The sequence below is a fragment of the Sphaeramia orbicularis genome, chromosome 19 (assembly GCF_902148855.1).
Source record: "Sphaeramia orbicularis chromosome 19, fSphaOr1.1, whole genome shotgun sequence".
In the NCBI taxonomy this organism is placed as follows: domain Eukaryota; kingdom Metazoa; phylum Chordata; class Actinopteri; order Kurtiformes; family Apogonidae; genus Sphaeramia; species Sphaeramia orbicularis.
In genome coordinates this window covers 16,114,256-16,140,021 of record NC_043975.1, presented here as the reverse complement: position 1 = coordinate 16,140,021, position 25,766 = coordinate 16,114,256, and the positions used below count along the sequence as shown (strand labels likewise).

The window sequence follows — 25,766 nt, the reverse complement described above, 5'->3', positions numbered from 1 at the left end:
GTGCGATCCAGCCTTACTGCCTTCTTTACTTTTTTTTGTTTATTTCTTGCTTTCTATTTTACTAGTTTGCTCAGATATCCTAGGCAGTTATATACAGTTGTGGAAAAAAAATATTAGACCATCGAAAGTCATCAAAACAATGATTATGCAATCAAGTACTAACTCCTATGTGTGTCATGTGACTAAAACAGACAGAAAAGAAAACATGGAATGCTAAAAAGCACTGTTTTTGGCAGTACAAAGTCATAGATATTGATGTAAGAACTGAAGTGATTTTGGTTATTATCAAGAAAACCATGGAAAATGGATAGATACCAGCTCTGAAGTTAACTCTTATAAATAAATAAATAAATAAATAAAAAAAACTAAACTAAACCAAACTCTTATCAGCTATTTTTGTGGATATCATTATATTTGTCCAAATAAACGTACCTTTAGTTGTACCAGGCATTAAAATGAACAAGAAACTGAAGAAAACAAGGGTGGTCTAATAATTTTTTCTGCAACTGTATGTGTAGAATTTGAAGCGTTTCAGGGATGAGTCGACGAAAAAGAAAGAGATGCATCTGTCCAGGTTTAAAGGTGGATGACAGCCCCGACTACACTAAAGACTAAAATGGTACATGAAGACCTAAGAGGGGCTGGGTTGTTTACTGGAAGCCCAAACTTCCACCGACAGTATGTTTTCTGTATCTTTATTTGTTTTTGTCTTGTTTTCATTCTTCGCATATGTAGGTCAAAAGCATCCAGGATGCCATTCGAAATAAGAAGAAGAGGTTTAACTTCATGGGGGAAGAGGTAAATCTATGCCCCTCCGTAGGCATCTTCATCACCATGAATCCAGGCTACGCTGGTAGGACTGAACTGCCCGAGAACCTCAAGGCTCTGTTCAGGTGAGTCCAAATGACTTGTAGATATGATTGAACTACAGCAGTGCTTCTCAAACTTTTGACAGTGGAGTGAAATATACTTTTTTTTTAGCCAAGTACCCCCAACTCTAGCTTCAGCATTTTTGATTGAAAAAAATTTGTTCCTGTGCTAAAGGTGTCTGTTTATATTTTCAAAACTTTGTAAACAAACAACATATATTTAATTGTAATATATAAAAAAAAGACATTTTTTAAAGTAAATTTTGTGTGTAAAATATTAACTGAAAAGTGCCCTCTTTCATTGATAAGAAAAATAAATAAATTGGTCATTAATTAATAATGACCTTTCATCACCAAAAAATAATTACTTACCTACTCAAATCAACTCATTTTGAATAATATAAAATAGAAATGATCTTAAAATGTTACCAAAGCTTGAACAAGGTGATTGACAATAAAAACTATTATTTGAATGTATTTGTTGTGTTTTATATTTCAGCATTAATTCACATTGTTTTGTATTTGGTACATCATGACATATTTAATGTACTCTTCCAAAATAATTTCAAGAACTCCCTGGGCTTCTTCCAAGTACCCCTGGGGGTACATGTACCCCACTTTGGGAACCCTTGAACTACAGTAACGTGACAATAAAAAAAATAATTTTTAAGGTTAAAAAAAGTTGACAAATTTTTGAAAACGGATAAAAAATGTTATTGTTTGTTCATTTAATTAAAAACTAATAATTATTTAAAACTATTCAGATTGTCCATTATCTTTAGTGCTTATTGAATGTTCAGGACTCTCAGGAAAACTCAGGAACTCATGCTCAGTTTGAGATAGGATTAACTCTCTGAGAGCTAAAATAACACTGTGTTTTATAATCTTTATGTACTTGATCAGCTGATAGTTTACATTATCGCTCTGTTAGCTTAGCTCTGTTTTTACACAGAAAACAACCACAGTCAAACCACAAATCATCCCCATTTTCTGTACTATTTGTGTTGACAATAGCTGCACTAAAGATCCAAACAAGGTCAGAACTGGTATAGTCTGATCTGAACAGTCGTTCTAAAATTGTCAACTTAGCAGAGATAATAACATCTCATAACTTTATACCTTTACTACCTTCAGCTGATCCAGAATGCTGCTGCTCGAGTCCTCACTAAGACCAAGAGAGTGGACCGCATCAGTCCAGTTCAGAGGTCTCTACACTGGCTCCCTGTCTCTCAGAGAATAGACTTTAAAATTCTCTTGCTAGCATATAAAGCACTGAATGGTTTAGGCCCAAAATACATCAGAGGCCTTCTAGTCCAGTATGAACCATCCAGACCACTCAGGTGGTCTAGTGCAGGTCTGCTCTGTGTTCCAAAAGTCAGAACTAAACATGGAGAATCAGCGTTCAGTTTCTATGCTCCGTATATCTGGAACAAACTACCAGAAAATATCAGGTCTGCTGAGAGTCTGAGTTCTTTTAAGTTAAGGTTAAAGACTCACCTGTTCACTGCTGCCTTTGACTAAAAGGCTTTTTACTTTTTAAATTGTATATTCTCTTTAGAAACTCTGCACTGCAACTCTTACTTTAATATGTATGTGTTTTTATATTCTTGGATTTTACGTGTTGTTTTCTTACTTGCTGTTTTTAATCACCTTTTACATGTTTATTTCATAATGTTTCAAATGCGTTTCTTTTTCCCTGTCGTATTTCAATGTCCTGTGTGAAGCACCTTGAATTGCCTTGTTGCTGAAATGTGCTATACAAATAAACTTGCTTTCCCTTGCCTTCATAAGCCTCATAATCAAACTCACTCGTGTAGAAGAATCGCTGCCGTTTCATCATCAAACTCCATTTTTTTAATTTAGAGCTGTGTCCAGTGGTGGAAATAACAACAGTAGTTCTAGTTTTTATCACTTTGTCACTTTCTTTGATTTAATTTGAGTTCTTTTTTTTTTCTATTACATTTGTTGTTTTTATAGCCACATGAGTAACTGAAAACTTTCTCCACAGAGACAATCCTTCGCAGTAGTGTATACAGAAAACATTTACTGTGTTTGGAGAAATAATCTTGTTTGATGTGTTTACGTGACTTCCTGAACGATTTTGACCTTTTCTTACAGACCCTGTGCCATGGTGGTGCCAGACTTCGAGCTGATCTGTGAGATCATGCTGGTGGCCGAAGGCTTCCTTACAGCTCGGGTGCTCGCTAGGAAGTTTATCACCCTCTACACTCTGTGCAAAGAGCTGTTGTCCAAACAGGTACGGCCTCCTTTGTTCGATATTTCACATCACATACAGTTGAAAAAAAAAGACAGTTCAATTTCTGTTTTAAAGCTGAGCAACTGACACAATGTTCTTTTTCTATTTGAGGCTTTTTGATGAAAGAATGACTCAGAGGCACCACACAAGTGTCGACTCTAACTTACCAGTCTAAGTGAAGTGTTACATGCATATGAAGTACAGGCTGCAGGGAGCTGAGATGTTATTCCACTGAAAAATTTCTCTAATCCTTTTGGACTTTTTTTTTTCTCTCACATGTCATGACATTATTTGAATTATTTAAAAAGCAATAAAATCATGCACAGTGCTGACTAATACTTACAGTGGAGCTCAGCGACTTAGGTAAGCGGTTTTATGACCCCTCAGTTATGGATGAATTTCCCATGACCACAGGCCCATTTAAGTGTCATAGCACACTACTTCCTTTTTATGGCTGTTTTATGGAAGCTTTAGGTCTTCAGACATTTTAAATATCACCTCGGTTACACTTTTCTAGCATCCCCTTAGTTGTTTGCCAGAGTTTCATTGCAAATTTTTCAACATTAGCAACTTAGCGGTAATGAAATCAAATGATAATGAACAGACTGCTTCTCTAAGCTATATTCACAAGGGCTGAAAGTGCAAATCAATGAAAAGTACACTTTCAGAAAACTACTTCTTTGAGTTGAACAACTGGTTCATAATTGTAGATTTAATATTGCATAAGTTCTGCTGCATGGTCGCAATATGCCTGCCAGTGACTGGGTTAAAGAATAATGTAACAGAACAGTGAAACAGAACATTTAATGCACCTGAGGGAAATACATCTCGGTGTGGCAGACAAATCTTCACTCTTATCCATAGGTGTAATGCTACTGGAGCAAAACGAATACTGGGCTACTTTTTTTTTTTTTTTTTTTTTTTTTTAACTTAAAGGAAAGAAAAAATAAGTCACGTTTCACATCATCTCGCAGAACATTCATAAATGTTTTTAGGCACTTGCTGATCCAATTATTATAGTGAATGTCAGACAAGAGAACCAATAAAAATGGAATGATCAGGTTAGTCAAATATACTGTTTCAATAACTTATTTTAACCCACTCATAGAAATACTCTGAAATTCAAAATTTCAACCTTAGTGTCTCATTGGAGGACATAATAAGACTTTATTACTTTTGTGAAAATTTTCTTTTTTTTTATTATGTAGAAAATCAAAGTTAAGCCTTTATTGGGCAAGTGACTATTTTTTGTAATTTCTGCGTACATTACAAGACAGTAGTTGCTTTTCCATTGACCCTCAAATTGTGCAAGTATAACTTGCGCATAAAAATTTACCTAATGGAAAAATGACAATTTGGCCAAAAATCTCAGTTTTCAATTAGAAGTTTTTGCGCTGGCAAGAGGTGGTTTTTTGGGCGTAGCGCAAATGGTATATCAAAACTGCAATGGAAAGACCTTTTTTCGCAACTAGAGTCAGGTGAATTAAAAAACTGGATGTTGACGTACGTTACAACAAGCGAAGAAGAAGAAGAAACATATCACAGTATGTGTGGACACACCAGGAAACCCAATCATTTTTTAATTTTGTATGTGATAGAGGGGTAATATATAATAATAATAACAATAATAATAATAATGACTATATCTGTAAATCAACACCATATTTACGTTTGTCGCCATGTTTATGGAATGACTTCTCATGTCATCTCACAATAATAAATAAACAAATCATCGCATTTGTGATTTAATGGAAAAACTGACATTACGTACTTCTGTTTTTTCAACATTTAGTAAATGTCGGTAAAGTTTTGCGCAGATATCCAATGGAAAAGCAACTAGTGACAGCAACAGTTACAGTGAGGACAGTGAGTCAAAAATCTCAGGTCAAATGTGGTGAGAAGTGAAAAACATTGCTTTCATAAAAAAGTGTTTTTACAGAACATGTTTTGTCACCGTGACCTTAACCTTTGACCTTCAGCCACCAAAAGTTAACCGATCAGCTCATCCAAGTCAACATTTGCTACAAATGTAAAAAAAATTCCCTTAAAGTCATGGCTTATAAAAAGAAAAAATTGAAAGAAATTATATCAGAATCACCACTACATTTAACTATCATTATGTATCAAGTATCTCTGGCTTTACTGTTTAACGTTTTATCGGCTAAGTGATTACTTTTGGTCATTTCCGCACACATTGCAAGACAGTGATAGCAACAGTTACAGTGAGGACAGTGAGTCAACAATCTCAGGTCCAATGTGGTCTACAGGGTCTGTAAGGTCCACCTCTGCATGAACAGTGAGTGTACCTGCTTTGTTAGGTACCATGAAGTAATGGTACTAATGTAAGGAATGATGTTCAAAGGGATAATGTGGATGTGGACTGCTTGCTGCGTGTTTACAGTTGCCTCCTTGTCCTCACTGTAACTGTTGCCGTCACTGTCTTGTAAGGCATGTGGAAATGACCAAAAATAGCCACTTTCCTGATAAAGGGTTAATGCAGATTCTGTAAGTGTCACATTACAAATGTTTATGTCCATCCATTTTACTGCCATTACTGCTGCTTGTATCCACGATCTCTTTCTTTCTTTCTTTCTTTCTTCTCTTTCTTTCTTCTTTCTTTCTTTCTTTCTTTCTTTCTTTCTTTCTTTCTTTCTTTCTTTCTTTCTTTCTTTCTTTCACTACCCACAGCTCACGACTACAGGGTTAGAATCAGGGTTAGGGGTTAGTATAATAAAGTGGTTGTTAAGTGTTTTGCATCTTTTAATTCTTCTGTTCTTTTTATTATAGTCATGTGTAATGCTGCCTATACACCACCCTCTGATAACAGTGTTACTCACTGCGGTTGCACTTAATTTCTATTGTTTTGTGATCTTTCAAAAGTTTCACAGAAATGCAGCAACTAAGATTTAACCCTTTCATGCATAGTGGTCACTCCAGTGGACACATTCTCCATCTGTTCTATTGTTTATTCATGGGTTTTGTTGTTTTAGTTCCATATCAGCCAACACAGTGGACTCTTATGCATCATCCCAAACACTGCAATTCATACAATTATTGTAACTTTACTGCTCTTGATAAACCTGATCTGCAGTAACATGTTTTAGTGTAAATCAATTGCTAATTGTTATTAGACTGTAATTACCTTTTTTTTTTTTTTTTCATATCCTCCTGAGACCCAGCAATGCATTTTGTCCTCTGCAGGGGACAAAAGTTGCTATGCATTGCAAAGAACATTCCATTTAAAAAAATCAATCAATAAATTAAAATAATTTTTAAAATCTATCTGAAAAAACTGTTGTATTTTGCAGTTTCCAATTAAGACAATTTTTAAACGTAAAAAAGCTAAAACTGTCAATTTCCTGGGTCTCAGGAGGATATTATCTCCATGAAATGAGTAATAACTACTATTAGAGTATGATAAAATGTGAGAAAACAGTAGCAATTTAGCAATTAGCGGCATTAAAAATGTTTTTATTTCGTAGTTTTCACACAGTATATCACTTTCTGATGATGATTTTTAAATAAATGTTTCTTTGCTTCAAAACTTAAACGCATGGTATCCAGCTGAGTGGACATTTTTGTAACTCCACGAAAAATGGGTTCATTAAAAAAAAAAAAAAAAAAAAATTGCATTGTTTTTTTCATGCCTAAAGAGGAACAAAAACACTCAAGGAAAAAATATTGACTAAGGTTCTCATAATTCACGCATGAAAGGGTTAAAGTGACTCATTCACTACATTAAATAATGTACTGAGTCACACAAAAGAAAATATTATTCTGATAGCTGATGTCAATATTAATAGTTAGACCATTTGAGTTGCAGTACACTGAAATAGTAATAATGGATTTTTTGCCTAGTGACACTAAAACTCTACCAAAACAGTGCTGCTTTAAGCTTGTTTTTGTCATAGATGCACCGTCGTTTTAATGCGATCTTATTTGCAGTGTCCCCCGGAGTATACGAGTGTAAAACGCAGCCGTGTAATTACATAAAAGAATACTGCAGATGCAAGCGCGAGCAGGAAAACCTATTATTGTCTGTGCAGTTTGCTCACTGGCCACATTTGCTCATTCTCTACATGTAAAATTAAAAAAGGCAGAACCAGTCGGGCTCTGTTTAGGCGGCGAAGCGTGTGCGGCGCGCCGTCACGTGACTTAACACTCCGGCAATATTTTGGAATCAGGCTCGGGATCATTGAGCAGAAAGAGGTTCAGTGAAAAACATGCAAAGTGAAAGTTGCTGCATCGTGTAACAAGAAAAACAAATTAGGATCAGCACCTTAAACAGCAGCAGTAATCTGCGCATTTTCAAAGCAGCAGACCATGTGATTATTATGTCACAATATCACATTTTTCACAGTGTGATGTTCAGCCCTCTCGGACAGGACAAACAGAAGGAAATATCATAAAATCACTTGTACATGGACAGATGAACATGTTACGGAGCCTTTGGGGGTTCTCAAACAGGGAAGAAAATTGTTCAAGGACCCCCCTCATAATCGTAACAGTGGTAACAATGAACATAATGCACCCAGACCTTTAAAACGACCTGCCCAGAGGTGACTGTCTGAAATAATGAACTTACGGCTTCTTATACAAACCGTTGCCAGGAATGTCTGGACACTTACAGAACACGCCGTAGTAATTAAGCCTGTTACCTCAGAACATCCCATCTCGTTCTTATCTAACCCAATTTACTATAAGTCACTTAATGAGCTCACCTAAATTAAGGAGATGGATGAGCCTGTCTCTCACCAAAGAGTTTGTTCATTTTTGGAGTGATGGATGACAGACACACACCAAGATCATTCAACACGCAAACAAGTCCCACAGTTAGTCTTTATTATTGCAGTAAAAGTGAACAATGATGTCTCCCAGAGGTAAGAGGAGGCCACTTTACATGATGAACTGACTCACATATTTCTCCATGCTCGTTAGTTAATAACCCAGGTAAACAGTATCTGGAATAGTCTTATATTAATTGATTGATTGAAGTATTTATTTTGAATATGAATGTAAAAAAAAAAGAGAAAAATAAATAAACAGACTAGAGCCCAACCGATATGGGATTTTTGGAGCAGATACCAATATTGGGGGTTAAAAAAGCAGATATCCGATATGCTGGCCAATATATGAAATAAGAACATTGATATACACAGGACATAATAGTCTTATGTTAGATAATGGTGGACATGTGGATTAACAGTTGCATCTTTGTTTATCTCACAAAGATAATTACACAACTTTAAACGCTGTATAATAGTCTGTAATAGTCTTATATTAGACTAGTATGTGGTTGTAGATGTGGTAGTTTTTATGCTGGGGAGAGCAGACATTTTGGGAAAAGATGTGTCTTTATTTAATAAGTAGATACATAAAAATTGTTTGGTAAACAGCTAAAATTTGCTTAGAGGTCTTATTTATGTTTTTGTGCATAAGAAATCAAAATAAGTGAATCCCCAAAGGAACTTTGTGTTGGTAAATGCAAGTTATGCCAATTTACAGGATTTCAGTTCTGTTGCAACATGTTAATGGTCATATGAACTATGTTTTCAGCTCAAAAATGTTCAATTTCATCACAATTAATGCTATATTTTCATGTCACAAATGGCCAAGTTATATTTGAACTGAATTTACCTGAAAAACAAATATTCTATTCTTTTAGATTCCCCAATCTTTCTTACAAGATTATATCCTACATATCACATGTTTTATTTTTACAGGTTCAATATGGAGTATGGTGCTGATCCATCCTGCTTATGTTACACCAATACATACATTAAGAATGTCACACGTCACTTTTTAAATCAACAGTTTTCTAATAATAAGCATTTTTATAAAGAAATAACAATTCTATATTGTTATTTACTCTTTAGTATGATGATAAACTATACAATAAATAATTATGATCCTAGTTTTCACACAGGGATCATTTGTGGAAACGGTGACATGGCTGCTGAGCATCAGTATGATGGGATCTGTAACAACCATGTCACATCCGTTCACTGACACATTTTGTGTTTTTGTGTCAGCTGTTATTGTTTTAGATCCACAATACTAACATTTATGAATAAGAGGAGAATTAGCAATAGTAAGTATATAAGTTTATTACTAATAAAGTACTGGTACTGACCAGATCATCATGGGTAATGTCACGTCCATCCACCAGCAAAAGTTTTCACATACATGTGCTATTCAAAATCCAATATTTCTGAAAATATAGCTTCCACTATCAAATAATATCAGTAGTCTGTGCACAAATGTATTAGCATTATTTCAACACAGTTCTATGCGCTTCTTACAATTTTTTTTTTTGACAAAAATGGCCACTCATTTGACCCCCTAAGTAAATTTTAGCCGTAAATCGTTCTTTAAAATGCAAGCAACAATTAATAATTAAGTGTCAAAATCCAGGCGCACCTATAGAATGAAACTGTGAGTAGTTTGTAAGACAAGGGGCGGAGGGTGGGCAGTGATTTTTGTGGGGTGGTGGGGTGGGGGTGGGGGTGGGTTGCGTGATTGTCGGAAGAGAAGTGAAAGTGAGTCTGAACAGACTTTTCTATTCCTGTAACTCTCCGGGCAGAACAGACACACAAGCAGAGCGACAGAATCTGTGCGCAGTGAAAAAGTTCATAAATCGGTTACATATTGACCAGTGTTGATTCAGTGGTGATATGCTTTAATCGGGCTCTAAAACAGACAAAACATTTAAACATAAGACATAAAATACATATTCGAAAAGGAGTGAGAAGTATAACTTATAAACTCCCACCCCTTCTCCTTAAATAATTAATAGCAATAATAAGCCTCCAAGTCCTAGTTCCTAGTATAGGCTCAGGCTCAGTGATGATGTGATGTATCAGAATAATATCCAATTTTCTGTTGGGTTAAAGTAATCACAGAATCTGAATCATGGGCGGATTATGTTGTTTTACTGGAGCAAATAATCCCCATTTGTAGATGTGCACTTATTGTGCTATAAGTTTTGACACACTTTTTAGAGCATGTTATTTCTTGAATACATTGGATGAGCGTGTTGATCAGTTTCATTTTCACTCAGAAAATGTCAGAAACATCCAAGCGTTTGCATCACAACAGAAAATGGTGTTTCTGTCTCCTATTAACAACATTTATACTCCTTCGAAAAGTCAAAAATCACCTCAAGCCATCTTCAAAACTTTGATCTGATTTTTTTTTTTCCAAATTGAATGCTTCGATATCTTTTCTAATGCGATAATTCGGTCCTATATGAGCATTCACACCCCCCCCCTTCTGAAAATAATGAATTTTATTCGGCATCTGAATGGAGAGTCACAAAATGCTCTGCTATTCCTACTACTCCTGAGTATAATAGCTAGCAGAAAAGCTCTGTCTTGTCCTCAGAGCTATGAATGCAATGCTGAAAGATAGCTTGTTGTTAGGGACAAATGACTGATGAATCAGTTTTCACAGTGAATGTGTTCGCATAACCACACCTAATTTAAACCCAACATCACAAATGTTTATAAAAAATAAAAAATAAAAAATTACACTGATATTATTTCAAACTCTGTCTGATACAGTTGATGGTACATATTATGCACATAAAGCCCTAAAATACATAGCAAGAAGGTTGTTTGGATTTCCAGTGGGTGAAAATTAAAAAGTCAAAGTATGAGATTTAGTATTGATTTTCTTCTTTATGATAAAGATAGGAGCTGATGTAAACCTGCAGGCTGTTTAAGTATTGTGTATTGAAACTTAAAACAAAACCCAGAGCTCTAACATGCTTAACATTTCAGATGATTTTCGATTTACTTATTGATTATTTGTGTAATCATGCAATGTTCCAGCTGAGATTAGAGTCTTGGGAAGTAATGAATCTGCATGAGTGTATGCTTAGTAAAAGACCCTGAGGCGAAAGGCTTTAGGAATACATTTAAGATTATACATGTTTGTTTTCTGCAAGATCATAACAGAATGTTGGGCCATATGAGAATCAAAACTTGCTCCTCCTGCATTATATCATGACATTAGTTGCATTTTTATCTCCAAAACTCATGTTTAAATCGGCTAAAATTTACTTAGGGGGTCAAATGAGTGGCCATTTTTGTCAAAAAAAAGTTGTAAGAAATGCATAGAACTGTGTTGAAATAATGCTAATACATATGTGCACAGACCACTGATATTATTTGACAGTGGAAGCTATATTTTCAGAAATATTGGATTTTGAATAGCACGTGTATGTGAAAACTTTTGCTGGTGGACGGATGTGACATTACCCATGATGATCTGGTCAGTACCAGTACTTTATTAGTAATAAACTTATATACTTACTATTGCTAATTATCCTCTTATTCATAAATGTTAGTATTGGACGGATGTGACATGGTTGTTACAGATCCCATCATACTGATGCTCGGCAGCCATGTCACCATTTCCACAAATGATCCCTGTGCAAAAACTAGTATCATAATTATTTATTGTATAGTTTATCATCATACTAAAGAGTAAATAACAATATAGAATTGTTATTTCTTTATAAAAATGCTTATCATTAGAAAACTGTTGATTTAAAAAGTGATGTGTGACATTCTTAATGTATGTGTTTGTGTAAGCAGATGTATTCTTTGTGGCTTTGGAAACCAAACTTTATTACTAATGAGTTTGCAGACATCACTGCTGCTGGACATGCAGACACCTAATCCTGGTCTTACTTTACTGTCACCGCATGCCTCGGGGGGGGGGTTGCCACTTGTGTGGTGTGTCTGTATTTAGCTGTTGCTGGGGAACCATGGGAACAAATCAAGCAACCAATAACTGGTTGCTTTGAAATAGCTCCCTTTCTACTCTAATCAGTGGCGTGAGCAAATAACAGCGGTGGTCACAACTGGTCTCGCCTTAAAATCCTGAGTCTGCACAGTCCGAGACCAAGACAAGACCGAGTAAAAATATACCCGTGACTGAGACGAGACCAACACGTTAAAAAAGACCAATCTCGAGAACTACAATACCAGTAAACTGCTACAAAAATTTATGGGAAGGAATGCTTCTAGGACCAAGAAAAGAGTTTGTTTGAGGTGCTGTTTGGAAAAAGGGATTCATAAGGTACACTGAACAAAAATATAAATGCAACACTTTTGTTTTTGTTCCCATTTTTCATGAGCTGAACTCAAAGATCTAAAACTTTTTCTGTGTACACACAAGGTTTATTTCTCTCAAATATTGTTCACACAAATCTGTCTAAATTTGTGTTAGTGAACACTTCTCGTTTGCTGAGATAATCCATCCACCTCACAGGTGTGGCATATCAAGATGCTGATTAGACAGCATGATTATTGCACAGGTGTGCCTTAGGCTGGCCACAATAAAAGACCACTCTAAAACGTGCAGTTGTATCACACAGCACAATGCCACAGATGTCACAAGTTTTGAGGGAATATGCAATTGGCATGCTGACTTCAGGAATGTCCACTAGAGCTTTTGCCTGTGAATTGAATGTTCATTTCTCTACCATAAGCCATCTCCAAAGGCGTTTCAGAGAATTCATGAAGAAGACTGTGCGAGGAAAATGGTGGTCACACCAAATACTGACTGATTTTCTGACCCCCCTGGACCACCCAATACAGTAAAAATGCACATTTTAGAGTGGCCTTTTATTGTGGCCAGCCTAAGGCACACCTGTACAATAATCATGCTGTCTAATCAGCATCTTGATATGCCACACCTGTGAGGTGGATGGATTATCTCAGCAAAGGACAAAGGAGAAGTGCTCACTAACACAGATTTAGACAAATTTATGAACAATATTTGAGAGAAATAGGCCTTTTGTGTACATAGAAAAAGTTTTAGATTGTTGAGTTCAGCTCATGAAAAATGGGAGCAAAAACAAAAGTGTTGCATTTATACTTTTGTTCAGTGTAGATAACAAACTGGAAGAAAACTCCAAGGCACTCTCTTTAAACATTAAAATGCTTTTATTACCATGGCGTGGTCATATCTAGACCTTATATCAACCCGGCTTCAAGCCTTCATCAGGACGTCAAACCTGTACTTATAACTGGTACTTATAGCTGTCCGTCACATGTAACCCTTCTACATACTCATCCAAAAATACTTGTGATCAGACAAAATTAGGATGTCACAAGTAGATTTTCTTCAGCCCATAAACAGAGGTGTAGTGTCTTCTCAGACCACTTAAATCACAGTGCCCTTAAAGGGGATTGTGGAATCTTTCCCCAACATCATTAAAAAAATGATCAAGCACTGCAGCTTTAATGCAGTAAGAAAAGGATTTAAACATATACTGTATTTGCAGGTAAAAGATTGTGTTTTCACCAGATTTCTCTCAGCAGCTGAAGATAAATATTTGTCAGCTTGATGGAGCTTAGTGCTGAACTGAATTTTTCTATCTAAAGGTCCGTTAAACTGTGCTGAGGTTCATGATGCTAGCTTCTTAAATGGCTAGTAGAGAGACATTATTTTTCTTTTCAGTCTGTTACTCCTGACTTTGCACATTCTGCTGTGAAACTGCTGGCCTGCGGTGTATTCCCCTCCTCTCACTGACTTATGTCTTTACTAAAGGACCACTACGACTGGGGCCTTCGAGCCATCAAGTCGGTCCTGGTGGTGGCCGGCTCGCTGAAGAGAGGAGACCCCGACCGGGCCGAGGACCAGGTCCTGATGCGCGCTCTGAGAGACTTCAACATCCCCAAGATTGTGACGGATGACATGCCGGTGTTCATGGGCCTGATCGGCGACCTGTTCCCCGCCTTGGACGTCCCCAGGAAGAGAGACCTGGACTTCGAGAAACACGTGAAGGAGTCCATTCTGGATTTGAAGCTACAGGCCGAGGACAATTTTGTGCTGAAGGTAATGTAAACCCAATTTTTCGCCAACCTCCTGACAGTTTTCATACTTGTCTGGTGCAGTTTATCGAATTCTGTTTTGATTACAGAAATTTTAAAGCCCCACATGAGTTTGGGCCAGCTGCTATGTAATCACAAGTTGTCTGAGGAGCACAAGCACAGTCCCCAAATGGGGTTTCATCTTTAACAATTTAGACTGATATTACAGTTGTAGTGCTTTCATTTAGATTTATCGGAGTTCTTTCCAAAAGCTATTTACCTCATGTCATAATGTTCCAAAGGGAAATGGACATTAATGTCAAATGCAGCTGTAGGATCTGGATGAATCGGGCAAATATTGCAGAAAGCAAAGGGTTTGCAGTGATGAGAGTTCAGGTGCTCGAGCAGCTGACCTAATTCTTGTCAACATATTGCATACGGACACACACGAAGACACACATGCACAGTGGAAGGTGATATATGTCAGAGACAGATGAACATAGGACCAGGGGAAATAAGTGCAATCTGCCTCAGGTCAAACAGACACAGCAACCACATAATAACACTCCATCAGTGGAGGCCACCGCTGCACCACGCCACTTAACCCTGACACTGTGTGAGACAGCCATCGAAATAAACAAAGAGGAGGAGAAACGGAACAAGAGAGAGAGAGAGAGAATGGAGGTGGTGGTCAATAACAACCATCCACCCCCACAGCCTGAACTTTTACTGTCTTTGTTTGCACAGCCAACCTTTTTGATTTCAGACAACGAGGGGTGGGGAGCGGCGAGGCATACCTTTAGCGTTAGCCTGTGCTAGCATTAGTCCTCGGCACATCAAAGCGGTAATCAGCGAGGGCCTTTGAGAGCACCGAGCCGCCTGCACTCCAACTGAATGGACGGGGGTAGTGGGAGCCACGAGGGGTCCCGGTCGATGGCATTGATTGAACTTGCCATCTGTGTGTTTGAGTGGAAGTGGGGAGGAAATCTCTCTTTCTTCCCATTTTCTTTCTTTTACTCTTGATACACACACAGCGGTGTCACCTCAAATATCTGAATTCATGGAAATGTTACGCTGAGAGTCAGCGGAAATCCAAAAAGTCAAGTGTCTGAATTGGGATTTATAGGAGTATGAGCTGCAGGGACTGTGGAGAAAGTAAAGCATCTTTCAAACATTTGAGAGTGGAAGTTTACAGACACCTTGGCTTAAAGCAGCCAAACTGAATTCTTCACAATTCTCATGGTAGTAAATCCATTTAAAATGATTGAGGTCATATGTGTCACTTTTTACTTTTGATTATTTCATCATAGAATTAACGTATGTTGGTTTCAAATTAAAATTAAAAAGGTACAATATAAACGGCAGCTTCATACTTAAGAAGTACAATTACACAGGTCAACACAGTTTAATGATGGAACTGTTTCAACTCACAACGCTTATGTGTGGTCAAATCAAAACCACTGGACCACATTTATTCCATATAGTGTGAAGGTCAGTCTATAACAGTGTTATTCAATCGTGGGGTCGTGACCAAGGTTATAATAGTTTTGGATTTTTCATTATAGTTTAGTTTTATTTAGTTTTGACTTTTTTTTTTCTCTAATTCAGTTAGTTTTAATTAGTTTTTAGAGCAGGTTTGCTAGTTTTTATTAGTTTTTCGTTATTTTCTAAATGCTTAGTTTTAGTTTAGTTTTAGTTTTTTAATATCTTTTATCTTCTTCGCTGTCGTATTCAAATAAATCCCAGACAGGACTCTGCTGCTTTCTCCCAACTTTAGTCTCCATGTTTCCAGGTAGAGTGGGGACCAGAAGACGCCTAAACGACAAGTGACAAGAAGTGACGGACCATTAAATATCATATGATGCCAGCAGCTAAAATTGCTTGAGGGAAATAAATCAATTTTATATCAATCCGACACTCACAAAGACGAAAACGAAGGGAATTTTATCCAGAATTTTTATACGTTTTAGTTAGTTTTGTAAACACACAATACAGTTTCAGTTAGTTATTATTTTTTTCTTTTAATTATAGTTTTTATTTATTTCAATTAGTGAAAATGTTTTTACAATTCTAGTTTTCGTCATTTCGTTAGTTTTCGTTAACGATAATAACCTTGGTCGTGACCCCACATGGGATCGCCTGGAATTCAAATGGAGTCGCTTGAAATTTCTAGTAATTCATAAAAATAAAAAATTACTAATAAAATATATTTATAATAATTCAATATATATTTCATTAGAATTAAAACACCACACACTTTTCCTAATAAAAATCAAGTTCAAATAAAATGCAGGATATAATATCTGAGAGGGCATATCTCGACTGACCAGATCATGTGACCGTGTGCTCATAGTTGGAGTTATTGTTTACTCAGTGTTAATTGTCAGCCTTGTAAATCCAAGCTGGACTGACTGTACATATCCTGACCAAGGAAAATCAAATTCTCACTTTGTGCAGTAATCTACACCTGACTTTTCTGCCTCCGTCCATAGTAATACACATTATATAGACTAAATGTCCTCTAAAATTAACTTTTATTTCCAACATAGTATAGCAAACTATTACATGATCAAAAACAAGTTAATTTTAGCAAAAAAATGTCTCAGCTTTGAATGTGTGGGGTTGCCAGAAATTTGTGATGTTAAAATGGGGTCACAAGCCAAAAAAGGTTGGGAACCACTGGTCTATAGCCTCAGAGGTGTAGAAAACTGTGTATTGTTCGTAGTTGTGAGCTGTGAAACACTCAAGTCTTTTGAACACTTTCAACACTTATGTAACAGTTAAAGCTGCAGTGCTTGATTGATGAGGATTATTTATGTGAATCACACCTGTAATTACTGATCACTGACCAGACTCTATAAGAAGTGCCCTAGACGTGACTTTTCTGCTCTGGACTGTATGTTAAAATAAAAGCTTGAAAAGTGGCTTCACTTTTCCATAATGGTACAAAACAGTGACCGGTCCGCTATCTTTTTTAATTAGGGTTTTGATTCGGACTAACAGGGATGAGCTGCAGATGGAAGGTATAAATTTTAAAATTCTGGATTTTTCTTCCTCAAGTTCTGATCCTAGAGCTTTAAGAGTTTATTAAGTCCCTGAAAATGCTGACTGAAACCTCAGCTGCAGAAAACACAGCACAATGGAAAGACAAAAATGAAATATTTCGAGGGGTTTTGGTGTCTTGGATATTGGAGTTTCCAGGTCGTCTTTGGGCTCCTCCAGAAAATGAAGAATAAGCTGTCCTGTGAGTCAACATGGTCTGACAAAAGCCATGTGAAATACAAAAATAACATGCTTCTTTCAGCATCAGATAATGGCATGATTCACAATATGCACTACTGCAAACTTTAGTCAATGGAATTGCATTATTCATTTAAATATTAAATACTCCCTTCCCCAAAATGAGCTGAACACTTCCTTTACATCTGCAGTAAGGCCAGCTACTAAAATAACTCTCTAATTCTCCACATCTTTCTATGGAAGATGATTAGGGCCACTGAAAAAAAGAAAAAAAATTAAGGTCTAATATATTTTCTGATTATTGTTATGAGAAAAAGTCAGATTTCTGAGATTAAAGCCAAAATTCTGAGAACAAAGTCAGAATTCTGACTTTTTTTTTTCTCAGAATTCTGACTTTTTTCTCAAAATATTAATTAAAAAAAATATTGTAACTTTTTTATTTTTTTTTTTTATTTTTTTTTTTTTTACAGTTGCCCTAATCTTCTCTTGTAGAGCTCTGATTTTTTTTTCTCAGAATAATAATAAAAAAATATATATTGGATGTTAATTTTTTATTTAATTTTTTTTCCCAGTGGCCCTAATCCTCTTCCGTACCTTTCTTATGTGAAATTTTCACTTAACAATTAGTGAGAAGATGTTTTGTGCTGGTGTAACCATTTATAAATCAGAGAATGCAATTTTTAATTAAAATGTTAATTTGATTATTCATTTGTCTGTGCATCTCTATGAGAGCGTTTGTCCCTGGGTCTGTACACTGACATTTAAAATCAGTTTTCTCAGCTAAACTGGGTAGGTACTTTGTTATAATTAAAATGCTACAGTAATACAGTGAGCCAAAAACTGACATATCAAAATGACTGATCCCCATATAATGTTTAAAATCAATTTTAACTGCTGTTTAAATTCAGATTGGTTTGACATTTGCTAGTTCCAGCACTGGTTTATAGGATTTTGTAGGATCACATATTTGGCTGAAAATGGACATATTAAGATAACGATTGATGATTGTTAGGCAGAAAATCAAATCTTTCCCAGCTATTTTAGTCAGATTGAACTAAAATGTGTTGCTGTAGATCACAGATGTCAAACATGCGGCCTGGGGGCCAAAACTGGCCCGCCAAAGGGTCCAATCTGGCCCCTCGGATGAATTTGTGAAACGCAAATATTATAATTAAGATGTTAACAATTAAGGATGTGAAAATCATTTTAGGCCAGTTCAATCTGAAGTGGGTCAGACCAGTAAAATACAATGATAACAATCTGTAACTGATGAAAAATGCTAATTTTTGTCTTTGTTTTAGTGTAAAAAATGTAAAATTACACAAAAATGTTTATATTCACAGTCTATACTTTTACAAAAAATGTGAATAACCTGAACAAACATGAACAATATGAAATGTCTTAAGAGAAGTATGCAGAATTTTAACAATATTCTGCCTGTTACCAAATATTTTGTGTATTTGTAGATCCACTGTGATCTGGAAGTTGTGATTCACATGTATAAATGATAAACTGAGGCGTAATATTGTTAAAATTGCACTTATTTTTCTTAAGAATTTTCAAGTTGTTCATATTTGTTCATGTTATGTTCAAGTACAGTTCATAGATGTAAACATTTTTATTACAGAATTTTGCTTTATTCACTCAAAAACATAGAGAAAACTTTGGAGTTGACATTATTTATAAGTTGTTAACCTATTATTTATATTATTTGACTGGTCCGGCCCACTTTAGATCATATTAGGCTGAATGTGGCCCCTGAACTAAAATGAGTTTGACGCCCCTGCTGTAGATGCTATTTACATTAAATTTCTGCTAGGATGTTATATTACATTATTGTTGTGAGAAGAGAAACAAGAAGGTCAAAAGCAACATCTACAACATCAGCAATTCTACAGATGCAGTTATCAGTTATACATTGGTAAAACAGTTTGTCTTAAGCTCAGGTTGATCTTATCTCATTTTGGTCAAATTACAAAAATTGTGTTGTACGTAGCAGTTCTACTTTGTTGTCACAGTCGTTCTCTCTATAGTAACTGCCTGTTTTTTCATGCTTTTTTTAATTGTACACAATCAGAAGTGACTGCGTAGGTTTGTGTCCTTCCTTTTGGTGTCACACAGAAGACCACCACAGTCAATTAGTGTGGCTTGTGAACAGTGAGTTAAGTTGCTGCTGCACTGCGGTGATTTACTGCACTCTGTCATGCTGCATCGGATTACATACGCTCTGAACCAGAACATTTTGATAAGGAGTGGACTGAGCTCCTGATACATTTCCTAGCCTCCATGTGTTCACCAAATCTTGTTTGTTCTTCATGTGAGTAAACAAAGCATATGTTTAATCCTGTGTGTGTATGTATGTGTGTGTGTGTGTGTGTGTGTATGTGTGTGTGATAGGTGGTGCAGCTGGAGGAGCTATTGGCTGTACGCCACTCTGTGTTCGTGATCGGGAACGCAGGCACCGGGAAGAGCCAGGTGATGAGGTCACTCCAACGAACCTATCAGACCATGAAGCGTCGGCCTGTGTGGGCGGACCTGAACCCCAAGGCTGTGACCAATGACGAGCTTTTCGGCATCATCAACCCAGCAACCAGAGAGTGGAAAGACGGTGATTAGTGGCTCCTTCAGAAAGCCTCTTGAATGACACCTGACCTGAGTAACCACAAAGTGAACTCCTTTTCCCACAGGCCTCTTTTCCAATATCATGCGTGAATTGGCCAACATCAGACACAGTGGGCCAAAGTGGATCGTTCTGGACGGAGATATTGACCCGATGTGGATTGAATCACTCAACACAGTCATGGACGACAATAAGGTGTGAGCGCTGGGCGTTTATGTGTAAATGTTTTTAATATTTATTATAAAAAGTCAAATGTATTAAATAATATCTGGGAGAATTTGAAAAAAAAAAAGGAAACCAGTGATGTCATATGTGGAAGGGCTGGACAGTTCAGATCCACTACATAAGCAGTAGTCCACAGCATAGCACTACCCTGATTTATTTCAGTGGCTCTGGGGATAGGGAGGGGGGATGTCAAATTGTGTTTTTTGTTTTTCTGCCCCCGTCTTTCTTTTTTTTTGTCTCATTTTACAGCTAAAATTTGCTTAGAGGTTTTGTTTATGTCTTTGTGCATAAGAAATCAATATAAGTGAATCCCCAAAGGAACTTTGTGTTGGTAAATGCAAGTTATGCAAATTGACAGGATTTCAGTTCTGTTGCAACATGTTGATGGTCATATGAACTATGTTTTCAGCTCAAAAATGTCCAATTTCATTACAATTAATGTTATATTTTCATGTCACAAATGGCCAAGTTATACTTTAACTGAATTTACATGAAAAACAAATATTCTATTCTTTTAGATTCCCCAATTTTTCTTACAAGATTATATACTACATATCACATGTTTTATTTTTACAGGTTGCAATATGGAGTATGGTGCTGATCCATCCTGCTTATGTTACGCCGATACATACATTAAGAATGCCACACATCACTTTTTAAATCAACAGTTTTCTAATAATAAGTATTTTTATAAAGAAATGACAATTCTATATTATTTACTCTTTAGTATGATGATAAACTATACAATAAATAATTCTGATCCTAGTTTTTGCACAGGGATCTAAAGTACTGGTACTGACCAGATCATCATGGGTAATGTCACGTCCGTCCACCAGCAAAAGTTTTCACATACACGTGCTATTCAAAATCCAATATTTCTGAAAATATTGCTTCCACTGTCAAATAATATCAGTAGTCTGTGCACAAATGTATGAGCATTATTTCAACACAGTTCTATGCATTTCTTACAACTTTTTTTTTTTTTATGACAAAAATGGCCACTCATTTGACCCCCTAAGTAAATTTTAGCCGTTTATCAATGTTGTTTTCTTTTCATTTCTGATTGTGCGTTATGTTGATATCAAAAATGAAGCATAATGTACCAATCAGGGGATCACAAATCTATACTATGATAAGGCTTTGCAATAAAAAATATCTGAAACAAATATATTAAATATTATAAAGCCAGAGGAGAGGCAGAAAACCCTGTGAGCATATTTAAAGCACCCACTAACTAATGTTAATAAAGAAGCAACAAGTGGTGCCAGGCACAATAAACCCCGCCCCTCGCATGTATTGTAGCTTATTTTGGCATTGATCCAGCTGATGTCATCATGTCTATGCATGTGCTGATGTCAGCATATCAATTGCCTCTATATATGTGCCAAGTCTGTAAAATTAGTGTTTTTTTAGACGTGAAATCTCGCCCATTGTAAGTAAATGGGGAAAAAAAGGACGTAAAAAAATTCATATAAAATTTAAACTTTGACGTAGTTTTCCCAAAATGTAATGACATTTATTCTGCATCACTGACAATCTATAAACCACATTTGATATGCATTTAAGCAGTAGTTTTGCTGCTACATTTGAAATTTCGCTCATTATAAGTAAATGTAAAAAAAAAAACAATTTTAAATTCATTAAAAACTCTAACTTTGACCTGCTCTTCCCAAAATGTAAGGAGGTCTATTCTGGGTCACTGGCAATATATATAAACCAAATTTGGTATGAATTCAACCAGTAGTTTTGCTGCTAGGGTGTTAACAGAGAAACAAACTGAGCCAAAAACAGTACCCCTTGCCTCCCCTTCGGGGGGGGTAGGGTACTAATTAAAAACACAAAATTAGCTTATGAGAAACATACACAGAGGAATGATGGCAAATATATAGTAATCAAATGATATCACAACAGCAGTAATAACTAGACAATTTCCACACGCGGAAATCGTGAGAGGGGCTCGGGGGTCGGGGGGGCATGTCGGTTCGACGTTGCCAAAGACTTAATGGCCGGAGGGGAATTCTGTGTTCTGCACCCCCATTCACTTTATATGGACAAGCTGAGTGCCAAAGTTTGGCGGCTGACGGACGTCACCATTAGTAGTAGTAATAGAAGTAATAGTAGTATTTTTAGTAGTAGTAGTAATTTTAGTAGTAGAGGTAGTATCTTTAGTAGTATTTTTAGTACTAGTAGTAGTAGTAGTAGTAGTAGTAGTGGTATTTTTAATAGTAGTAGTAGTTGTAGTTGCCACAGCAACGGCGCTGCACTGACACACACAGAGAATGAAACTAACACACAGACCAGCAGGAATAGGCATAGACTGGAGCAGAACAGGTCCCGAGAAACTGTAAATTAAAGGAAAACCGTAAAAGATAGGAGAAAACTGAAATGACCGTGAGCGTCAAAAGGACCTGGGGAACATACAGATGTAGGTTTTTTTCTCGTACTGTGAAAAATGACTGAGTTAGGGCAGTTTAAAAATAGTCAACTGACCTAGAAAAGAAGGAATCCGCTACAATGGAGAGTCAATGGGAGAAAGAAGGGATGAGCCTCCAAACTAGTGCCTGTCATTTCACTTTAAAAAGAGCTAGGTCTTCAAACATGGGTTCATATGAAGCCCAGGAACCATGGCTACGTTTTTGGAAAATATCATTCGCCTGCGATGTATGGTTTTGCCGGGAATGCGATTTATTTACAGAATTTTCAGTTGAATTTTCACTGCTCTTCCACTCTAGCGTGATGACATCACACACTCTAACTCAGGAAATTTGGACAATTTTCACTCAACCCAGGGGTTTTTGAAGACTCACCTATTGAAAACCATAAACCCCACCCTCATAACAAGTACAGTCGTGCGGAGAGGACAAAAATGCCTGCGTTTTAAAGTTTCAATGAAGTCTGTAGGTCAAAGTATGGCGAAGTAATAGTGTCTGGAAAAAAGTGGACTTTTCTGGCTGATTTTTTCCTCTCCCCATTAGTTGTAGTCATGTGTGACCTGATTGGCTGATGCTGATCACCTGACACCTGAGCTTCAACTGTCTGTGTTCTATACTCTGTGTGTGTGTGTGTGTGTGTGTGTGTGTGTGAGAGAATCAGTTTGAATCAGTTTATTCTATCAGTAAAAGGAGGAGAAGTAGAAGGAGAAGTAGTAATAGAAGTAGTATTTTTAGTAGTAGTGGTAGTAGTAGTTGTAGTAGTAGTAGTGGTATTTTTAGTAATACTAGTAGTAGTATTTTTAGTAGTAGTAGTAGTAGAAGTAGTTTTCATAGTAGTAGTAGTATTTGTAGTAGTAGTAGTATTTTTATTAGTAGTAGTAGTAATAGTAGTCGTATTTTTAGTAATAGTAGTAGTACTTTCAGTAGTAGTGGTTGTATTTTTAGTAGTAGTAGTAGTTATCATAGTAGTAAAAGTAATAGTAGTAGTATCAGTACTGTCTCACACACCCAGCGTTGCTATGGACTCTCCAGGGTTGCTATGGGAGGAGAAACATGTCAGACTGATTCAGTTTATTGGACACACCTGGGACACAGAGCAGAGGGGCTGTTGCCGCAGCAACGGCGCTGCACTGACACACACAGAGAGAGAGAGACACACAGAGCAGCAGGAAAAGGCTGAGTGAGTCACTCAGAACAGGTCCCGGAAAACTGCTAATTATGGGAAAACCGTACAAGATAGGAGAAAACCGAAATGACCGTGAGCGTCAGAAGGACCTGGGGAACACACAGATGTAGGTTTTTTTTCACGTACTATGAGAAATGACTGAGTTAGAGCAGTTTAAAAACAGTCAACTGACCAAGACAAGAAGGAATCCGCTACAATGGAGAGTTAATGGAGGAAAGAAGGGATGAGCCTCCAAACTAGTGCCTGTCATTTCACTTTAAAAAGAGCTAGGTCTTCAAACATGGGTTCATATGAAGCCCAGGAACCATGGCTACGTTTTTGGAAAATGTCATTCAACTGCGATGTATCGTTTGGCCGGGAGGGCGATTTATTCAGAGAATTTTCAGGTGAATTTTCACTGCTCTCACACTCTAGTGTGATGACATCACACACTCTAACTCAGGAAATTTTGAGAATTTTCACTCAACCTAGGGGTTTTTGAAGACTCACCTATTGAAAACCGTAAACCCCATCCTCATACAAAGTACATTCGTGCGGAGAGGACAAAAATGCCTGCGTTTTAAAGTTTAAATGAAGTCTGTAGGTCAAAGTATGGCAAAGTAGTAGTGTCTGGAAAAAAGTGGACTTTTCTGGCTGATTTTTTCCTCTCCCCATTCGTTTCTATGGGACTTTTTTCACATGTTTTTTTGCGAATAACTCTGCGAAAAATTCACGAATCTCTACGAAAATAACATAGCACAGGATTCCCGATGAAACCGCACGTTTTGATGTATAATTTGCAGGGGTCGTCACAACGCCCGAGGCTGTATTAACGGACAAAATTTTGGCCGGAAGATGAAGAATAAGTGAAAGAAACGCGCGGAAGAACAATAGGTGCTCGTGGCACCTCTCTCCCATTGCTTTGCAATGGGGGAGAGGTGCTCGTGTCGATGCCCGAGCCCCTAATAAAATGCCAACATAAAAACAGAAAACATGAGGATATGATTTGTTTGTGTGTTTGTGATTTCAACATCTACAACATGGATACTAACTCTGCAGTATGTATCTAGTATGTATATATTATAATACTGGATACTACATGGATATAATTGCAGGAACAACAGTACATTGTGGAAAACTGTTACGATACAGCAATAATGACTGCAGGTCTTCATAACCTCCATTCAGATGTTGTACAGAGGTGTTACATATAAATATATTCTGCATCAACAACAAATGGAAATGGCAAAAAGTGCACCCTGAGTTCAAAATGGTGGGCTTGAAGTTGGTCATAAAATATGGAAACCTTATAGTTTTATTTAGTTATTATTTAGCACATGGAACGTATACACAGTGAAAGCCAAGAGAGAAGCCAAAATGCCTCAATATCTCCCCTGGCGGACGTCCATAGGTCCTAACACCGGCCTCCCACTCTTTACTTTAAATGAAGTCAGTGGGATTTCAGCCAAAAGTCAATGAACACATCCAATACATTTTATCAAAGGCGATTTTAGGATTTTTAGCCTGATTTCTTAACACTTATTCGTGTTCACATTACCATCTGCCTGATCAGTTATAAAGACTGATGACGCACTCCAGAATCTGTCAGATGTATGGCCAGAAATACATCAGGCACTTCACATCTTTAGCAGCATTACAGCTCGTGTGACTGTGTGATTTTGGCCTCATCTGATGTCGATGCCCATCTTCAAATACAAGCTATGTATGGTTTAAGTGCTCAAAAAAGTATTTCATTCACAACAAGTGGTGCCAGGCACAACAAACCCCGCCCCTCGCATGTATTGTAGCTTATTTTGGCATCGATCCAGCTAATGTCATCATGTCTATGCATGTAGTGATGTCAGCATATTAATTACCTCTATATATGTGCTAAGTTTGGAGTACATTGAAACAAAATTGATGTTTTTATAGACGTGAAATTTTGCCCATTTTAAGAAAATGGGAGAAAAAAAATTAAAGTAAAAAAGTAAAAAATTCATAAAAAATTTGAACTTTGACCCACTTTTCCCAAAATCTAATCACATCTATTCTGGGTTACTAGCAATCTATAAACCCAATTTGGTGTGAATTCAGCAAATGGTTTTGCTGCTACAGACATGTGAAATTTTGCC

General features: G+C 36.7%; 1 protein-coding gene across 1 annotated transcript in view; it reads left to right on the top strand.

Annotated features, from left to right (window-relative positions):
• Positions 1-25,766, top strand: part of dnah9 (dynein, axonemal, heavy chain 9) — a 344,949-nt gene that overhangs the window by 115,605 nt on the left and 203,578 nt on the right. The window contains exons 35-39 of the mRNA XM_030122326.1: positions 736-893; positions 2,988-3,126; positions 13,690-13,977; positions 19,590-19,800; positions 19,880-20,007. Coding sequence (XP_029978186.1) covers positions 736-893; positions 2,988-3,126; positions 13,690-13,977; positions 19,590-19,800; positions 19,880-20,007 — 924 coding nt within the window. The remainder of the gene's footprint in view (positions 1-735; positions 894-2,987; positions 3,127-13,689; positions 13,978-19,589; positions 19,801-19,879; positions 20,008-25,766) is intronic.